The following is a 20,692-nucleotide window of genomic DNA, read 5'->3' as shown; positions in this document are numbered from 1 at the left end:
TCCAGGACATGGATTGGTACACTTTTGACCGATACAAGCATGATGCTGTAAACATTCTGAACTAACGAGACACTCCGGTCGACAAGACGGCGGTGTGCCTTGGTATCCCGGACTACAAGAACAAACTGCTCGGTCATTCATCACACGACAAATACTGTATGGTCCGCATGGTGATGGAGTGCACGGATTTTGGGGCGGTATATGTATACCTGAAAGTTGAAGCATAGTAAAAAATGAGATTCGCATATTGTTTTAAGAAATTTGCATTTCTGAATGAAACCATACTTTGTAACTTACCAGGCCTTTCAACTTTACAGCCCTGGAATGGGTCACCAATATATCCCTTGGAACAGGAACAAACTGGTATATGATTAGCCACATCACACTGTGCATTTGCACCACAAACACCTGGGCATGGATCTCGACAATGCTGATTTAAACAAGTTAAATGGCTCGGACAGTCTGGATTCATTAGACATTCAGGCTTACAACCACCTACATAAGCATCCCCAACATAAGGTGGTATACAGCTGCATCTTGCCGTACCATCCAGAATAGTGCATAATGCATTATTTCCACAAGGATTTGGTGTACAAGGATCACGTTCGTCAGGTACATGTTCTAAAAAAAGTAATTAGTATAACTCATGGAAATATGCATGACAATATGTGAACCAACTCCGAATGTACTAAATAAGCATATTATGAAAACCAATTACTCACCAGGAATTGCTGTACATCCAACAAATGCATCTCCCGCAAAGCCTGATTTACAGGAACAATACGGAGTGTGGCTAATGACTGTGCAATCGGAGTTAGGTCCGCAACTATCTGGGCATGGATTGATACATTTGTGCGCCACACAAGCCTGATCGACGTTGCATTCTTGGCTAATCAAACATTCTGGACGACAGTTTGGCGGACTTCCTACAAAGGTGCTTGAACAGGAACAAACCGGTCTTCCCATTTTCACTTGGCATATAGAATTAGGGCCACATGGAGATGGGCTGCATGGTGAACTAGTTTTTTCTTGTTCTATAAATTGTAAATGAAGATAAGTAAAACGTGCTCTTTGATGTAAAGTCATCGTGACTCTGGTGTAATTAACATGATACCAGATGTGTGAATGCTTACCAGTTGAATTGTAGCATTTAACAAATGGGTTCCCTTCTTGGCCACCAGGACAGCTGCACGTAGGGTTGTGATTAATCACCAAACACAATGCTCCGTGCCCACATGTGCCTTTGCATGGATTCACACATTTCTGATTGATGCACGTTTGTATTTGTAAACAATCTGAGCTCACTACACATTCTGGATTGCACAATGGAGGAGTTCCCCTATAACCTGGTATACATGAACATGTTGGATAACCATTCTGCGAAACTATACATCTGCTGTTTGGTCCACATGGTGATGGGTTACACGGATTTGAAGGTCCAGGAATATCTAAAAAAGCATAAGTTATTATTAATTGTAAATGATCAGATTCAGATAATTTAGTACTTGTGCTTCATCCGTTTGAAAACGTTCAAATTTTCAACTCACTGTTTTTTGGAGGTTGACAGGAAATGAATGCATCTCCTTTGAGCCCGCGATCACAGAAGCATACCGGAGAATGATTGACAACATCGCACGATGCTAGAGTACCGCATGTTCCATTGCAAGGATTCACGCACTTGTTGTTTAAACAGGCTTGAATTAAGCTGCAGTCAGAATTTTGGACACACTCAAGATGGCAAGCCATGAAAGGATTTCCATAGTAATTTGGCAAACATTTGCAGGTAATAGCACCATTACTCTCTTCACATACTGCATTTGCGCCACATTGTGTTGTGCTACATGGATCTGGATCCGCTGCAAATATGTATTAGTGAAAAATCATCATTCTACAACTGGGCATATTTATTCAGAACACATGGTTATGATTCCGAGATAGATTTACTTACCAAGGACTTGTGGTAAACAGCTGTCATACGGATTACCGTATAAACCGGTTGGACAACTACAAATGGGTTCGTGTAATATTACTTGACAATTTGCGTTAACACCACAAGATCCTAGGCAAGGATCTGAGCATTTCCAACTGATACACGCTTGGTTGAATCGGCAGTCAGAATTACTCAAGCACTCTGGCCGACAAAGCACATCATTCCCATTATATACAGGATCACAGCCTCCACACACCGCTACTTTATCAGTGTATTCATTGCATATTTTATTTGCCCCACAAGGCGAGGCTACACAAGGACGAGTAGTGTTCCTTTGTTGGTCAAACGTGATGGTTGCTAAAAAAAATATTTTATCTCTGAGTAAATGTTCATCAACAACCGATACGGAAATCTCGGATTACAGTACAACAATATTAATAAAATAAAAAAGCTGCTAATACTGAAGAATTATTACTCACGACGTTGAATGCAGCGTATGAACGGATTGCCGAAGTAATTGTCGATGCAATTACAAGTTGCCATATGATAGGAAACGCTACACTCAGCGTTAGAGCCGCAAATTCTTCCCAATGAGCATGGATCGACACATTTCATGCTTAGGCAAGCCTTGTCCAGTGGGCAATCCGAACTTATGGTGCACTCAGGGTGACAACCAGTTTGGGGATCACCCAAGAAATCTGGTGCGCACGAACAAACTGCACGATCTTGAATCACTTGACACAATGTATTACTGCCACATGGACTTGGCTGACAAGGGTTTGGTGTTTGTTCTACGAGTGCTGGCGAACATTTGATCATGGGGTTACCAGATAATCCCTCATCGCAGGAGCAAACTGGATGATGTAATTCCACGCGGCAATTGGCTCCAATTCCACAAGCTCCCAAACAGGGATTGTGACATTTATAACCTATACAAGCTTCGGTCAGCGAACATTCATCATCGTTTGTACATTCAGGCTTGTTGCAGCCTAGCGAACTCGTTGGATCCCCAGATGTTCCCGTTCTACATTCACATAAAGCTTGATTTTGTGAAGTAACTCTGCACTCTGCATTTGGCCCACACGGATTTGGTTGACAGGGTCCAACAATTGGCGAATGACAGGCCGAATAAGGATCACCAACAAAGCCAGACTTGCAGAAACATTGTTCTTGGTTATTGGATACATAGCAGTCTGCATTCGCTCCGCATGGACCAGGTTGACATAAATCTAGTGTTGGTGCCGCTGCAAATAGATAAACAAAATAATCGCAATGAATACTCTTTCATATAGCGCAATGATTCGTACTAAATACATCTACAACTCTCCGTTTTGTTATGACAAATGATAAGGTGCCACAGTGGTTATAAATAACGTAACAATGATATTTTAATTGAAATACTATCAAATTATTCATACTTGTACAACTTCTGTAGGGGTTCCCGGTAGTCGAATCTGGACAGTAACAGGGTGGATCTCTGTTAATATCACATAAAGATCCTGTTCCACATGGGTTTGGTTGACAAGGATTAGCCTTGGGTATGCAACCCCTGACAGTGTTTGGACTTTCAATATAGCCAAGAAGGCATGAGCATTTTGAAAATCCGTTTTCTAAGACAGAGCATTGAGTGTTCGGACCGCAAGGGGATGGATCACATGCATTTTCAGGAATACCACAACTTGTTGAAGGTGGATTACCCTCGTAGCCAGGTAAACAGAAGCATTTAACATGTCCATCAACTACTCGACAACCAGAATTTGGACCGCATGGATTATCCTTACAGTTGTCTCCTTCAGGAACTAAAAGTAAAAATGGCATTCGTTGAACATCTCCTCTGGATTATCCTTATACATTTATAATGTAATGAATTGGGAATAATACGTACTACACTGTTTGAATGGATTTCCGGTCAAGCCTTTCGGACAATAACAAATTGGATTTCCATTATCTATCTCACACATGGCTAGAACTCCACAAGGGTTTGGAATACAAGGGTTCGATGATGTTTGTTGACAACCAACATTGGGATCACCAGAATAACCGGCTAAACATTTGCAGAATCCTTTGTGATTTCTCACATCACAGACTGCATTTTTTCCGCAAACACATGGGTTTCCACATTTACCATTTACGCATGCCTCATTACTTGCACATTCGTTATCCCTCGAACATCCTGCAACTATACGTAAAATTTTGTGTTTGTACTGATAATTTTATGAAAAGAGGGTGTATCGATATAACCAAGTGTAAATAATCTTAAAAAAATTATTTTTTGTGTAATATCACCTTTAGTACATTGAATGTATGCATTTCCTTGATACCCAAGTTGACACTTGCACTGAGCTTCATGATTATTAGCCACACATTCAGCATTTTCTCCACAGATATCCTGAGAGCAGGGATTAATACAGAACCTATTCAGCCGATCGCAAAGCTTGTTCGGTGGACAATCCTCATTGTATTGGCAAATATTTCTACCTTCTTCAACTGAAACAATCAAAGGATATGTCAATACCAGCACGCACATAATTTAAACCAACAAGGAATGTTTGATTTCAACTCGATTGGGCTAATTACACAAGTCGTTTTAATGACACTATTAATGGTGAAAAGACAGTTCACACTACCGAAGTAGAGTGTGTTAAAGTGATACAAATCATGAAGAGATCGATTCGGAAGGTGTATCTATCTACCATACTCATGAAAATTATATATAAAATCTGTAGAGATCTTTCAAACTAGGATCAATGAAGTGAGCATACTAAATCCCGATCTTGCCACATGATCATCTTCATCTTTGCGGGGCTGCATAGTACAGTAAATCTTACCTGAATCACAAAAGACGAATGCATTTCCGTGAAAGCCTTCTTTGCAGCTACAGTCAGTTTCATGGTTGGTATTGATGCAAACAGCATTTTTAGCGCAAGGATTTTGAACAGCGCATGGCTCTTGACATATTTTTCCGATGCACGCCTGCGTCAGCAAGCAATCCCTGTTGCTATTGCAACCCGCTAATGGAAGAGTGAGAAAGCCCATATAGCCCGAAGAAAGGTGCATATTGAGTTATAAAATGAAGAGGCAACTGATGTATTGACTATTCATTCATATGATTACACAATACTTCATTGTTGTAAATTAGTTACAAAAGAATGTTGTGCTAACTAATTTTCTTTGGTAGGTGTCAGGTATATATTCTCATGTACACCTGAACTATAGTTCATGACACGTAAACAATATTATATTGGGTAAAAAATGGTGCCTCTTATCGCAGGATAAGTGTAACAGATAAATCTTTTTTGAAATGTAATTATATGTTTCAAATTTGGAAATCCTAACAAGATACGTGCAGTGTGCAAAAAGCATAATCGGAATATGCAAGCCTCATGTAAATATTGTTATTAACTCAGTAGAATTGCAAACTCTAATCAAATTTCAGAAAAAAAATTATTTACACGTACTAATTATATACATTAATTACATATTTACATTTTCACTTGTTCTGACCATAAGGAACATGATCATTAATTTGTTGCTGGAAAGTTCTAATTATGTCGATACAAACCTTGCACACAAGTACTTGACGAGGAATCACACTCCATTCCTGGAGGACAGTATTCTGGGCAGCCATCAGGAATTGGATCGGGTTCTGAAATTGGAAACGAAATGTAATTTCAGCATAAGAGAATTACAACCCAATAGACTTGTGCGCCTCCTCAACTAATAACAAACTGAGCCAGCAAATTTAGGTTTAATTGAACTATATTGATTCAAAATGTGAGTAGAACCTAATAATATTATTGCCGAATCTTATTCATGTTAACTTATCTTTAACAGAACTGAAATTATCTGTAGGATATACCTCGTTTAAAGCAGACTGGTCTGTGCTCCTGGACGTGACAATCTTCAATATAATCGCAGGGGTTGCCAAGTGTACATGGATTTAGGCACTGCTGATTGATGCAGGCCAACTGCTCTGTGCAATCGGTATGTGACATACATTTCACATCTATTCAAAACGTTAGTCATTAGAATATGCAATGTAAAATTTGATCAGATGATTATATGAAAAAAGGTTGATGGATGTCCAAACGATTTCTTTAAATCACAAAAGCATCGAATAACGAACATATTACAGTATACTAAAACTGATATCATTATAAATCATTTGCAGTTAGAACACACTGAGTTATAGTATGACTACATGAAAACATGAATTTTTTTGGATAGTGCTTTCAATATACATAGATCCATATATATATACATATATATATATTTACAAGACGAACGGTAAAACATTGCTTCTTACTTAAAATCGTGATGAATAAATGATATGTGTATGTAACATAGAAGTGCAATGAGAATGCATGGTAAAAAGTAGTGACCCGTATTTTCCCACGCCTCCTCATCGATACATAACATTTTAGATCCACACCCAAAAATTGTGACAGTCCTAACCATGTAGTATAGTTTGGTACATCAAGTAATTCATCCAATCACCGATCATTAGTACACATGCAGAGACCATAATATAAACAAACGTGCGATTGAGTCATATTTATCATGCACTCATGCTGTAATGTAGAAACTGAATAAATCGCATAGGTCATGAAGCCATATAACACAATATTCCATAAACATTTTCTTATTCATATCATGAAAGTATTCATATCATGAAAGAAAGTATTCATATCAGTTGACTGAATCCTGTTCTTGAAGTATACATAGCATATTCCACCTAATATATTCATAACAGCCATTCCATGACAGTAGAAGACAAATCATTGGGAAGCGGCACAACATCGAAACCATCCAGAATTGGTTGCCTCCAATTTTCATCTGGGTATGACGGATATGCACTGAAGAAGCTTCCAAGGACGCATCGGTGGCAAAGAAAAAAAATGATGTAACAAAAATGACTATACTCCAGTCTAGAGAGATTCTTTTACCTGAGAGTATGCTACAATTAGACGAATTCTGCTGGTCAGCTGAGCACAAGCACACAGGCCGATGTTTTATGACCTCACACTCTTTGTCACCTGAACAAGGTCTACCAATTTCGCATGGATTTTTACAAGCTTTGTTAATACATGAGTGAGTTTCAATACAATCACTATCACTGCTACAATCTATTTCTTCAGCATTAAAGGTGGTTGTTACAACCGGAAAAAATAAAAGGTCATTCACAGAAGTTGTTGAATAATCGTTCAGAAGATGATCATCACTTTTAGAGGATATCACAGCTGACGTGTAAGTGTCTGTGGTGGTGATCATATTTGTAAATTTATGTAACTCAGTAGATTGTGTCAAAGTATTAGCATTTAGTGTATCGTGAGATGTCGTTATTTCCATTGAACCAAATCCGTTACTTGTATCAGTCGTACTTGGATTTCTGGTAGCTGTTTCCATGCTAGGTACATTGGTTATTTTGTTTTCAAACGATGAATCGAAAATTCCTATAACACGCGGTATAGCAGTATTTTCTATTGAACTAGGTATGCTCGATGGTGCCATTGTATTAAGAATGCTTACTGTATGAGCGGTATTATCGAAATTAGTCATTTCTATCGCGCTGGGTACATTACTTCCACTTATTTCCTGTGTGTTGGTTGCTCCTTTCTCATTACTTATGTAGACATTCTGTTCATTATTCAGAGTATCAACTACTATTGGTAATGTAACCTGTTGATTACTTTTGTCAGGTTTTGTTGTCGATTGATCAAGTATACCAAATTCTAGTGGTGAGATGGTTGACATTTTTGCAGTTACATGTTCTGCGGATGAAGGATGTTCAAGTTCTGTTTTGGACACAGGATCACTTGTTTCTTGTAGCAGCTCATCAGCTGCTTGTTGTGTCGCATATGTCACAGACTCAGGGGTTTCAAGTTTGAGTGTGGTTATGATATTATTTGCTAAAGGTACTTCTTGTGTTGTTGTCGAATAGTACACCTCCGTCGAACTTGGGCTTTCAGTCGTAATAAATTTAATAAAATCATGTGTGCTTACAATATCTACATCACTTCCTCGTAATGATTTGGGTGTTGTTACTAGTGGAATATGAGGCTCCTTAGTTATTACTGCTTGACGATCATCAGGGAAGTCGACGATTGTGAAGCTATCATCTGGTTTTACTGCTGTTGGTATTGTTGATGCATGGTTCGCTTCAGGAATATTAATCATAGCTCCCGTTTGTTTTGGTATGGTTGAGAATTCTGGAATCACAGTGAAAACTGTTCCTGGCGAATTCATCCTCAAACCATTAGGAGGGGAGGATTTCTGTGTAGTTTGAGTTGCTTCTGAATTGTCTTCGGCTTTTTTAGTGAAATGCTCGGTAACTTCGAGATTTTCGAATGTGGTGCTTGGAATAGCTGTCGAAAAATCAATTTCAGTGATTGGACTTCTATCAATATTATTTGCTTGTGTTGTTTGAATCTGATCTGCAGTCATAGAACTTTGCGTTGTGAATAATTCTGCACTCATATGCGTAACTACTTCAGATGATTGAGTAGTTAAACTAGTAACAGGGATTAATTTTGGGCCAGTTTGACCAATATCAGAATATCCTTGACTGAGTGTAGTGGCTTGCTCTGTAACTTTGAAATTTTTGGGTGTAGTAGTCAAGATATTGGGCTGAAAAATATCTTCCGTAGTTAGACTACTATGATTAACATTGTCTTGAATTGCTTGAGTCGCATCTAAATGTATAGATTTATGAGTGGTCGAGGATTCTTGAACCACAACTGAAGTTGGTGCATGTGATTTGTTAGTCAAACCACCAGTAAAAACAGATTCTTCTGTAGTTGAAACAATATCTGAATATTCTGGAATAAGTGTAGTTTTTTGTTCTACGACTATAATATTATTTTCTGTAGTTGCCCGATTGTTGAACTCATAAGCATATTCGGCTTGATGATTATCAACATTAACGGTTGTTTGTGTAATTGGATTTGCATTCATGGATTCTTGCGTTGTCAACGGTGCCACTTCATGTGGCTGTGTCGTAAAATCGAAATTGGGGACAAATTCTTGCGTGGATTGATCAGTGTTCATAAATTCGGGGTTTAGTATAGTTGTGTGCTCTGCAACTTCGATAGTTTTTTGAGTAGTACTTGGAATATTTGGCGGACGAACATTTCCAATTGTATCAGTAGCATCATCAATTCTAGCTTCTGTCACTTGAATCTCATCCATGGATATGAATTTTTGCGTGGTTGAATATTTCGAAACTCCAGTGAAAGCTGCTTCATGTGGTTTAGTTAAAGAATCGACAGTAGTGTTGAATTGGATGTTCTTGTCCGTGGCAACTGGAATATTCATCTGTACAATACTTTCCGTTGATAGACTATCATCATTAATGTTTCCGGATTTCAGTAATGTTGAAGATTCCAGACTACCAGCAGGAGTTGCTTCCGTTAATTGCATAGTTAAACCACCAGTAGGCGAATTTTTCTGAATAAATTGTATTGTCGTATGCTCCACAGCTTCATTGATTTTATGGGCAGATTCTATTTTAGTTGACAAGCTTGCGCCAAGTGAATTCATACTTGTTCTTTCAAATTCATTGCCATCCATGGAGTTTGGTTTAGGTGTTGTTTCAGGTTTGTTAACTGTAGTAACATCTGGCTCTGATACTTGTGTAGCTGGCTCAGAAGTAGATAATGACTTTTGTGTAATAAAGTCGATACCTGCGCTTTCTTCTGTTGCTTGTATTGTTTGTTGTGGAGCCTGGCTATTTTGATCTCCGGAAATTACTTCTGAAGAAGCATGTTGGCTTGTTGGATTGTTATCGTTAATGTTTGTAGGTGTCGTCTTGATGCTATCTAAGTTGAACCATTTTGGACTGGTCTGGTGCTGGTTGAGTATGATGTTACCGCTTTCAGGTATGTTTCTAGTGGTGTGCTCAGTAGAGACAATTATTGCATTTTCATGAACTAGTTTTGTTCCATGCTCTGTGGAAAGTTGACTTGGATACTTATTGTAGTGAACATGCAACTGTGGGACCCCAGTAGTCACGTTGTCATCGATCATAATATTGGTGTGTGTTGGCTCACTTTGGGGCAGTATAGTGAATTTTTGTGCTGCTTGAGACTCTGTAAATACAGTGACATCTTCTTTAGTTACTCCTGTAGTTAATCCAGCAGTGGCAATTGAATTATACGTAGCAGGATTAAATTCGGAATTTTCAGTGATAGATTCTGTCGATTTATCTCCGCTAGCTCTGTGGGTAGTGGCCTCAGTAACCAATTGGAAAACATTTCCCGTTGATGGACTACTATTATCAGAATTTAACACTGGATCAGGATTCGAAAAAACTTGTGTCACTTCATAAGGCTTAGGTGATGTGATGAAATTGTGTGACTGAGAAATCTGTTGAGTTACTGAATCAGTATTTATGTTTTTGTATGTTGATTGAATTTTACTTGTTGGCATTGGCTCTGTTTCCGATGATATTGGTTCTATAACATCATCGAGTAATAATGGATTAATCGAAATTATTTGATTGACATTATGCGACAGCTTTTCTGTTGTCTGCGTATCAATTTTGTTATTTTGCGATCGATGAAAGTCATGATGAAAATCAAAAGTGGAGATTCCGTCAGTAGTTTTTAAAGTTGTGGTATCTCTATTTTGAATCATTATCTGTTCTGTGACTACTGCGGGCGTTGTAAAAAATCCTGTGAGATCGGAAGCAACTTTTGTATGATCATCATTCATAATAGGTAGATTTGTAGAATCTTCAAGTGCATCATTGTTGAATGGACTATTATGTACAGTTGCAAAACTGGACAGTTCGAGTATCGACGATTTCGTGGTTTCATGGTTTTCATTCAGAAATGACTGGGTTGATTCTGTACTCATGGGTGATATATGATTATCAACGACTAAAGTATCAAATGAATGTACATTCACACCGTTTTGTGTATAAGTTGTTGCATCCGAATAATCATGTGAATATGTTTTGGTTGGAGAATCTGTCGCATATGTCACACTTGGTAACTCCAAAGAATCAGATATTGATTGCGTTTGGTCTGATTGACTCACCGCTGATGTTGTGCTTAGAAAATTTGCCTCAGTTGTAGAATCTACTACTGTTGAACCTGAATATTTTTTATGAGAATCTTTTAAATCAGTACTCGTTTCTAGCAGCGGAAGCAATGTTGGAAAGCTTTCTGATTTCTGGTTAACTTTATCAGTTGTTTTGTAATTTTCATCTGCATTAGGACTTGAAGATACGAACTGATGTATTGACGATTTTTCACCATCAGTTCTTGTTTCATATGTGCTTGATGCTGGTATATCATTCTCAAATTGATTGACTACTTTCTCGGTAGGGTGGTGAACAAAAGTATATGAACCGCGAGAAGTGGTGTTATATTCACTCATTGGAATTAATTTTTCAGTCATGGTAGTAACTTGGATAATTTTAGTGCGATTATTTGTATTGTCTGGTGTTGTACCTGTGGTACTGGATTCAAATGCCTCAGAATGAGTTACCGGTGATTCCGTGTCTTCACTAAATTGATACACTGATTGATCCGGATATCTACTAACAGATTCTTGTGTGACATCTCCAATGTTATTAAATGCCGTGATTCTAGAGCTCGCATTTGCGGAATTTGCAGTTTCAGGATTTGGAGTTTGATGTTCAATTTGATCTATAATCTGAAGAATATCATTATTCCTATTTAATTCACTGGGTCGAGATGCAGTTTTTTCCACTGGTACTTCAACTGTTAAGTCCTTGAATCTCGTATTAACTTCTACAGGATTTTCAGAAGATGTGTGTACATAGTCGGTCTTCGTTGTTTTATTTGTTGTAATTGAAATTGATTCTGTCAAAGTCGAATTATGAAAAGACATTTCCAGATTATTATTAGTCAATTCTGATTTCAATGAAGTACTATCATTATTCGTGAGACTCTCAGTTACTGAAGAGTAATCTGTAGATGGCGATGTTTCAGAGAAACTATTTGCCAGTTTCTCTGTTTTCGATTGTGTTGGATGGACATGATTTGAGTTGACAGTGCTCCTACTGATGATAATTTCATCATCCTTATTGGAAGGTGTTGAGCTAATACTATCCATTTGCAGTGTTGTTGATTGTGTTGCTTTCCTTGTTATTGTAGTTTTTCCTGTACTCGTATGTTGTGTTGCTTGGCTTGGCACCATAGTTGAATAGATCCACGAATTAGAATTTTGAGTTGTAATTGATTCAACATCATTCGTAAATGAATCTGTCGTTGACTTTACTGTCGAAGTTACAGTTTCTTCTGGACTTGTACTTAAAGAAATTTCGCTGGACTCTCTGTTTGGATGAGATGAAGTACTTATTTGATCCAATGCATACTTCTCACTATCTGTCGTTGATTCAGGTACTAGAGATTCGATGTATTCAGGTGACTGACTTGTTGTATCGCTGCTTTTACTATTAGTTACAGGATCTCCATTTAGTGCTATAGAGTTTACTAAAATTTTGCTACCAAAAAATGATGTAGGTTCCACAACTGTGGTTGAAGAAATTATTGTGTTTTCAGTTCTGGGTTTATGAGGAGTTAGTGTTGTGAATTTCATTGTTGTATCTTCAGTTCCGATATTCAGTATAGGTTGTGTGGTTGGAATATGTTGAGTAGTTAGTGAGCTATCACTATCAATGCTTGGTGTGGACTCTATATCCAGTTGATCCCCGACATTGCTGAAGTCTGATGTTCCAGTGACCTGATTGCCACTGAACGTGATAAATTCCGCTGATGAATCTCTAGTATTGGATATTAATGTTGACCTGACAGCTATTTCCGTAGAAGTGATCATTTTTGTAGTGCTATTTTCTAATTTAAGACGTGTGCTTGATGATGTTGAGGCAGTTTCAGCATCTAAATTATCTACAAAGACTGTAATATTGGATACACTTTTTAGACATTGAGGATCGTTTGAATCACAATCACAAATAGGCCTGTGTGCTTCAACTCGACACTGAGCTGCCATTAGGCAGTTGGTGGTGCAAGGATCAACGCAAAACCCTTTTACGCAGGCATTTGTATGATTGCAGTCATCATCGGACTCGCAGACAATCGTTGGGTTGAAGTTGTCAATGGCTGTGGATACAATAGATACATACACACGATATACTTGTGGTTAAATTAGATAAATATCAAGCATTTTGTATTATACTAGGCTACTAATAAAATGTTTTAATAAGTACTACAGATTAAAAGTTAGCATGCTGCATAATAGATAAGCTAATTCAGAAATATTGATTAGGACTTTACTGAGACAGATGTAACGGAAAGTACCTTCCAGTAGTATAGGACTGGCAGAAAAGTGCAGGAGGTCAGGATAAAGGGACATTATATATGTATTTTTGTACTAATTAACTGTTAAATGACACGTTCAATGTTGCATATAAAAGTGATTGTAATCTGAAAAAATTGCGTGGAAACTTTTCGATAAAAGGCAAAGCACATTGAACATTTCAAGTTCTCCGCATATATGATATGACCTACTCAGATAGCAACTGAGAAATGGTGTTTACCTTTCATGCATCCATATTTAGTATCGGGCACAAAGCCTGGGGGACAGAACTTGCAGATAGGCTTGTGCTCCTCCACGTAACATGGAGCATCAGCCGGGCAGGTGGAGTTACTGCAAGGATCCACACAGCGATAGTTGCGGCACGCCAGGTCTGGGGAGCAGCCACTGTTTCGCAGGCAGATGGATAAGGAAGGATTGCAGTTTCGAGTGCATATGCACACAGGGCGATGATCCAGTACATCACAAGTTTTGTCAACCGGGCACGGTGGTTTGTTTCGCACATTACAAGGGTTTTGACATTTTCCGTTAATGCAAGCAGCATTTGATGGGCAATCAAAATCTCTCACGCACAACAATGTGTCAGGAGCACAAGTTAGTTCCCCAATATCGTTGACAACGAATCCATATTTACAGACACACATCGGGCTGTGATTTCGCACCTGACACTTCTTATTTACATCGCAGTTGAACTTGAAGTTCAAACATGGGTCGCGGCACTCTCCAGTCTGAATATTGCAGGAAAGACTTTCCGGGCAATCGTAGTTAGAAGCGCAACCTGTACTTGGGAAGATAGGTCGGGGATCGAGTTTTTCACATTTTGGATCTGGTTGGCAAGCAGTTTGGGGAATGCCAATGTAACATTGTGGGCACGAGCAGTGCGGCTTGTGTAACACAACACGGCATAAGGCATTTATTCCGCAGGCACCGCGAAGTGCACATGGGTCCAGACATTGTAGATTTATGCAGGCTTTCTCGTTTGGACACTCTAAGTCACTGGTGCATTCTCTTTCTATTGTCGCAAAAGTTCATTGGTGGGTTGCAGGTGGGACAGGAAAAAAAAGAAAAAAAGCATTTATAAGAACTGTGAAAAGAAACTTTCTCACAAATAACATTAACCACATGCTTTGTATTTATGATGAAAATAGGGTAGCTTTGTAAAAAAGGTGGAAAGAATTTACAATTTTTATAAATCTTAGATGTCTCGTACAGAATAATAATGACAAGCAGCAATATTTACACATAAGCCCCCACAGACTTAAGAAAGAGGAAATGACCTGTGAATATCGGCAAATATCAAGCATGGGTACATGAGAATGTCTCTTTCGCAGTTCCCAATCTGTATTAGCCTAATCTATATCGTGTCAACTGTAACTATGTATACCTCGGCAAGTATTCAAATCAAATGTGTTCTTCTTTCAGTCAAACAATGATAAGACAGATTGGAGACTGAGATAAACATTCTACATATGAGGTTATAATGTGAGATGTGTGAACATGTTGTATATCAGAGTATGTACAGTATGCCTAACGAATGTATATGTGTATTTACATGAGCATTCACAATATTCTGAAAATAATCAATTGATATGCGTCGTCAAACAACTTCATCGATTCGCCCCAATCACATCTGTCTCTCAGTGTTAACGGTCCACTGGATTAATGCATCTATATATATTATCAAATCCTACTGAACGATACATGGTTATTCTACACACCATGTTCCTTTCTCGTCAGTCACAAATCTATTTTTATTTTCAATCACAAGTGCTGCACATATAATTAACTAGTATACTGTGTTAAATAGTTAGTAGGTTGCCTCTTACCTGTTATGCATTCAATGTCTGGAGAACCGCTAGTACCAGGAGGGCAGCGGCACACGAATATTGTACCATCTCGTAAGCATTCTGCACCTTTTCCACATCCAACTGTCCGACAGTCTCCTAATGCAGGTTCTGCGCGACCTAGTTAACGACGTTGGAAAAATTTGTTTATATGAGATCGACCATAGACAAGGCATTATTAATAATGCTTAGAACTTACATTCTACAGACGGATCCCCAATTGCGAAGTTTGGAGGACAATAGCACTGCGGCTCATTGTTATTGATACGACAAGCGGCATTAACACCACATTGGGCACTTTGGCAAGGATCTCCACCTTCGCACAAACATCCTGTGTATGGATCTCCAACACATCCTGCTTGGCATACGCAGTCAAATCCTCCAGTAGTGTCACTGCATTTGGCATTGACGCCGCATGGACTCCGCAAGCACTCGTCACCTCCTGTTAAAGTGAAACTGACATCAATATTTGCATAGATTTCTAAAATAATTTCGTTCGATTTCTACATACTCAGGTATTCACTTCTTGATGACTTATTCTAAACATGTATGTAAAAAAGAGTCCACTGACCTTTTTTGCAATTAACTTTCGGATTTCCAAAGTGTCCTGGCGGACAAGAGCATTGTGCTTGTCTGTTCACCACACGACACTGCGCATTAAATCCACAAACGCCTTGTTGCAGACATGGGTTGGTACAAACGCGACCTACGCTGCAATGCTTATTTGGCTCACAATCCTCATCTAAACGACATTCCAGTTGGTAACATTCTTGACTGGGTTCCCCCTGAAAGCCTTCTGGGCAGAGGCATACAGCTCGATGGTTGGACACTCGACAGAGTGCATTTATTCCACAAGGTGATTCTCCACTATTACATGGATCTACGCACTGATTGTTTGTGCAAGAAAGCGACGAGGGACAGTCAGAGTGAGCTCGACATCCTACAAGGCATAAGCCTTCTTTGCACATGTAACCCTAAGTCATAAGATTTATATTAATTGACTACTTTCGTATATAAATATGAAGTAATAAAAGTTTTCCTGCCATGTTTTGTTTCCTTTTCTGCAATGTTTACGTTTTACTTTACAGATATTATTTGACTGAAATAATGGATCATATTCAGATCATCATATTCCAAAAAATGTTGGACATTACACGCCAGCTCACTAACTCTGCAATTTCTTTACATTTTACATAAAACTATATGACCAAAATTAATGGGGTCCCACTCATGGTTGGATCAGTTCTGAATTGATCACATTAGCCAAAAATGTACATTTTTTGTATTTACAATTTTCAAAAAACGTGAAACATTCAACATTGATTATGATATTCCCAATCTATACTAATATATGAAAGTTTGTTTTTTTGTTGTCAGGGTCCAATTAGATTAAAAAAATAATAAATAAGTATGGTAAATACGTTGTGGTGAATTTTTTTCCTTGTTTATCTCCCTTGTCAGGACTTTTCAATGCATATGTGGTAGAAAATTTCATCTATTATACTTTTAAGAATAGAATTCTTATATATTGCTACTCCATACCTCGCATAGTATGACACATGCAGGGGCGAAACCCCTAGTATATTACAATTAACATTTGTATTTGTTTTATAGTAGTAGCTGAAGCCGATGTTCGAAACTCTTGATTTAATGCAACAGTTATTACTTCAAGGTGTTGGACATTTTCTAATTTGTACTGTTGTATGTTAATCATAAGTGTAGGAAGAAAAATAATTTACTCACCTTTGAGCAACCACCATTTACATCACATTTAACTCGGCACTTTCCAGCATTACAAACTTCTCCACAAGAGCATTGATCCTGGGTCGTGCAACTCGATGTGCAAAATCCAACCTCGTCACATTCGCAGGAACCATGGCATGGGATTGCAGATTTGGTACAGCTGATTAGGGCATTACCAAAGTAGTTTGCTGGACAACTACACTGAGCTGCATGATTCACCACACGACAACCCGCACATTCTCCGCAAGCGCTGCCTCCTTTACATGGATCTGAAGATACGAATATTCAATTTTCATTATCTAGTAATTGTATGAGACTACAGAAAGTAAGTTGAATACAGACAGATTATCAAAAACGTACTTTGGCATTGACTATTTAGACAAGATTCATCACTGGGACATGTATTATCACTGCGACAACCAATGTCACACAGTCGATTTTTACAAATTTGCTGCGATACACACTTGTCATCACTGTTACATATCGTTTTACATAGTCCGCCATCACAACGCTCATCATTGAGACAATTTGAGTCGCTAAAACACACACAAAAATGTATCGGTCAATGATGTTAATTGCAGTAATACAAATGATTACACATCTTAAATCCCTGCTTCGAAAACCCAATTAAAACCAATGGAATAAAAATTCATCGGACAAGTAATTTACATTGATATTTTTTCATTCATTCCCAGTGATTTTGATGGTTGGGAAAAAGTAAGTGTTTTCGCATAATAAATTAATCACCGATGTCTATAATCATTTAGGAATAAAATGGTGGTTCACTTGTGTTCATCTCAAGTCAAAGCCAAAATGACTTTGAATGCTATCTACGAATCTAATTATTATTGAATCAAAACTTAATCGGTTTAAGTTCCAATTGGATTCTTAAAGCGAGGATTATTTCTATTGAATGAATAATACCTTCTACATGTTGTATAACACAATTTGCCATAACATGATTGACCTGACGAACAATCTGCACTTGATGTACAAGAAGGGAATGCTTGTCTGCATCCAAGTATCGGATTTCCCACCAATGGAGATGGGCAAATGCATTGTTTTTGATGATTATTAGCTAAACATTTAGCATTTGTACCACATGCAGCAGAAACAGCACAAATATCTGTGGAATATTAGAATATAAAAATCAAAGTGGTGACAAAAAATTAAAATATGTGACAGCTATACTTTTTTAATGCTGGGACTACTGTTATTCTTTACTTTTCATTTTTAATTATTATTATGCGTAAAGTTTCAATAAACATTTCATGCAGTATTTATAATCAATACTTATTTGTTCAGAAGCTATAGTAAAAAATACTTCTCAAAATCTGAACTAAGGCTGTTGCACAATAATTAGGGAATAAACATGTCATTTTATTTTAAAAATTGTGTACTGTAAAAGTAAATGCAAGAATTATTAATTGATGTACTAAGACAATGTCTCACCTGAACACTCGTTATTTACACAGGCATGACTTTCCTGGCATTCGTTGTCTGATCTACAACCAATAGAGCAAACAAGTCCTTCGCATATCTCACCGCTACGGCAGTCCTCATCGCGTCTGCAGAGTGATTTACATACTCCGGAGTTGTCGCACCTCTCGTTGCTTAAGCAGTTGGCATTCGATGAACAAACAGATGTGCAAAGATTTGCAACGCAGGCTGTGCCAGCTGCGCAATCCCTGTTAGCCTGACAACCTGGTCCAGGGGAGCGTAAGCAAGCTACCTTAGCAGTTGGATTGGCTATAAAACCAGGTCCACAAGAACACGTAGCTCGTTGGTTAGCTACTGTGCATTTAGCATTAGGACCACATGGTGTTGCTTCACATGGATTTATACACTTGTTGGAGAAGCAGGCCAAATCTGCACTACAATCTTCATCCCCGCGACAGCCAAACGAGCACTGATTTTGCAAGCAAATGTGCCCAAGGAAACAATCATGGTCAAGTCTACAAGTTAACAGACAATTTTTACGAATGCACTTTTCATTGAAAGCACATTCAGTATCCGCTGTGCAAACAGGGAGGCACATGTTATCTCGACAACTGTTTCCTTCGCTGCAATCGCTGTTGCTCTTACAAGAGACAGGTACTGCAAATATATTACCAAGTACGAGTTACAAAATTATATTAACGAACGTAGTATACAAGAATTAGTCGTTAAGATTGCAAACCCACCTCTCACACATTCAACCTCTGAATTGCCTGTGAAACCGGGTGGACAGCTACATTGTTTCATATGACCCCGTACGTCGCACTCAGCATTTATTCCACATGCTGCTTTAATATCACACGGATTCAAACACTGTCCATTCAAACATGTGTCTGATAAATTGCACTCCTCATCAGATAGGCAAAATGCTACACAATTAAAATCAATGGTATATGAAAGTGACTTGGGTAAAATTTATCATGTAGGTGCTTTAATCAGATGTGTGAAACTCACGACGACAGATCTTCTCGTAGCAGTAAGTATTAGGCAAGCAATCAGCCGCTGATGAACATGGTATTGGTTTCAGTCTACACCCAATACTGGAGCTGCTCGGGTCTCCTTCATAATCAGAGCGACAGCGACAAAGTCCGGTGTGTTCAGATGTGATACATTCGGCATTCGGACCACATTCCAATTGTGAGCAAACATCTGCAATAGATTTCGCATGAGCTTACTAAAACTGTTATTTCACTTAAATTTGTAAATAGGACTTCATCTTAATCTCTAATACAAGTTTCCTGGACTGGTAGTAATTTTTTGCTAAAATTCAGCTATTCGGGTTAGTCGGTCAATTCTTAGATAGCAAGTGATGTTATATCAGAACTGATTCTCCTCTCTGCAACTCTTTTCAAGCCCTTGACAATTCTGTTTCATCATTGCCATCAAATTTCAAACAAAACTGACGAAGCTTAAAATGATGACATTGATGCAGCCTTAGTTGAAGGATATTGAGAATGGATGTTTTCAAATAGAAATAATAATTTGAAATTTTGCCGAATTCCTACAATTATAACAGTCAAGAAAAGAAAATTCTGTAGGAAAACTAAGTTTAATACAATCGCCAATTTTTATGGTCAGTTCTTGGCTAAAAAAAAGTTGAATTTCTTACCAACGCATTTCGGTTTTCCATTCAATGTAATGCATTTAGCAGTGATTGGACAATCTTGATCATCCTGGCAGTATTCATGCTCGTGACAACCACTGTTGTATGGATCCCCGACAGTCCCCGGCTTACATAGGCATTTGAATGAGCCACGTGAGTTTTCGCAAGAAGAACCTGGACCGCAAGGTGTTGAAGCGCAAAAATCGATAAGATCACATCCTTGAGTTGGATCTCCTGTATACCCAGGTTGACAGGTACAAACCTATTAAAATGTTCAATAATATTGAAGATTATTGGTCAATGTTGTCTTACATACAACCCATACAATTATTCTTACATGTGATTAGTAATGTAGAAGCTTATCAATTAAGGAATAACAAGAAAACTTTAAGCAAAAAGCAATCGTGATCTTACTTGTGAATGCTTTTCCGTTGAACATATAGCGTTTGGTCCACAAGGATTGTTCGCAAGGCAAGCAATTCTGCATTTATGAGAATCACATACTTTTTCTTCAGAACAATCCTGATGAGATTCACATTCCACAGGTTGACAGCCCATTTTGTCATCGTAGGCATCTCCAAAGAATCCACTATCGCAAGAGCAGGATGCTTCATGGTTTTGACCTTTGCAAACTGCATTGCGGCCGCACAAAATGAGTTCACATGATTTTTTACATTCGGCCTAAACAATAAAACATATAGAGTTTCATTAGATTTAACGAATAGAATAGCTGAAATATTATTATGAAAATTTATCCAGAGTTCGAAATTC

At 38.1% G+C, this 20,692-nt stretch overlaps 1 protein-coding gene across 8 annotated transcripts in view; it reads right to left on the bottom strand.

The window, feature by feature from the left end:
• Window positions 1-20,692, bottom strand: part of LOC124406816 — a 132,877-nt gene that overhangs the window by 73,949 nt on the left and 38,236 nt on the right. For 7 of the 8 annotated variants that reach the window (XM_046882427.1, XM_046882432.1, XM_046882429.1 and 4 more), the window contains 19 exons: window positions 20,336-20,602; window positions 19,928-20,183; window positions 19,273-19,467; window positions 19,005-19,187; window positions 18,274-18,918; window positions 17,746-17,947; window positions 17,182-17,357; window positions 16,822-17,090; window positions 15,650-16,052; window positions 15,278-15,520; window positions 15,061-15,198; window positions 13,458-14,246; window positions 5,790-5,936; window positions 5,493-5,576; window positions 4,759-4,941; window positions 4,217-4,417; window positions 3,816-4,109; window positions 3,543-3,729; window positions 2,279-2,287 (listed from right to left, as the gene is read on the bottom strand). In XM_046882427.1, coding sequence (XP_046738383.1) covers window positions 2,279-2,287; window positions 3,543-3,729; window positions 3,816-4,109; window positions 4,217-4,417; window positions 4,759-4,941; window positions 5,493-5,576; window positions 5,790-5,936; window positions 13,458-14,246; window positions 15,061-15,198; window positions 15,278-15,520; window positions 15,650-16,052; window positions 16,822-17,090; window positions 17,182-17,357; window positions 17,746-17,947; window positions 18,274-18,918; window positions 19,005-19,187; window positions 19,273-19,467; window positions 19,928-20,183; window positions 20,336-20,602 — 4,871 coding nt within the window. The remainder of the gene's footprint in view (window positions 1-2,278; window positions 2,288-3,542; window positions 3,730-3,815; window positions 4,110-4,216; window positions 4,418-4,758; window positions 4,942-5,492; window positions 5,577-5,789; window positions 5,937-13,457; window positions 14,247-15,060; window positions 15,199-15,277; window positions 15,521-15,649; window positions 16,053-16,821; window positions 17,091-17,181; window positions 17,358-17,745; window positions 17,948-18,273; window positions 18,919-19,004; window positions 19,188-19,272; window positions 19,468-19,927; window positions 20,184-20,335; window positions 20,603-20,692) is intronic. The other variant, XM_046882435.1, reaches the window with a different exon arrangement.

Source organism: Diprion similis, chromosome 6 (genome assembly GCF_021155765.1).
Source record: "Diprion similis isolate iyDipSimi1 chromosome 6, iyDipSimi1.1, whole genome shotgun sequence".
Classification (NCBI taxonomy): Eukaryota; Metazoa; Arthropoda; class Insecta; order Hymenoptera; family Diprionidae; genus Diprion; species Diprion similis.
This window is presented reverse-complemented; position numbering and strand designations above follow the sequence as displayed.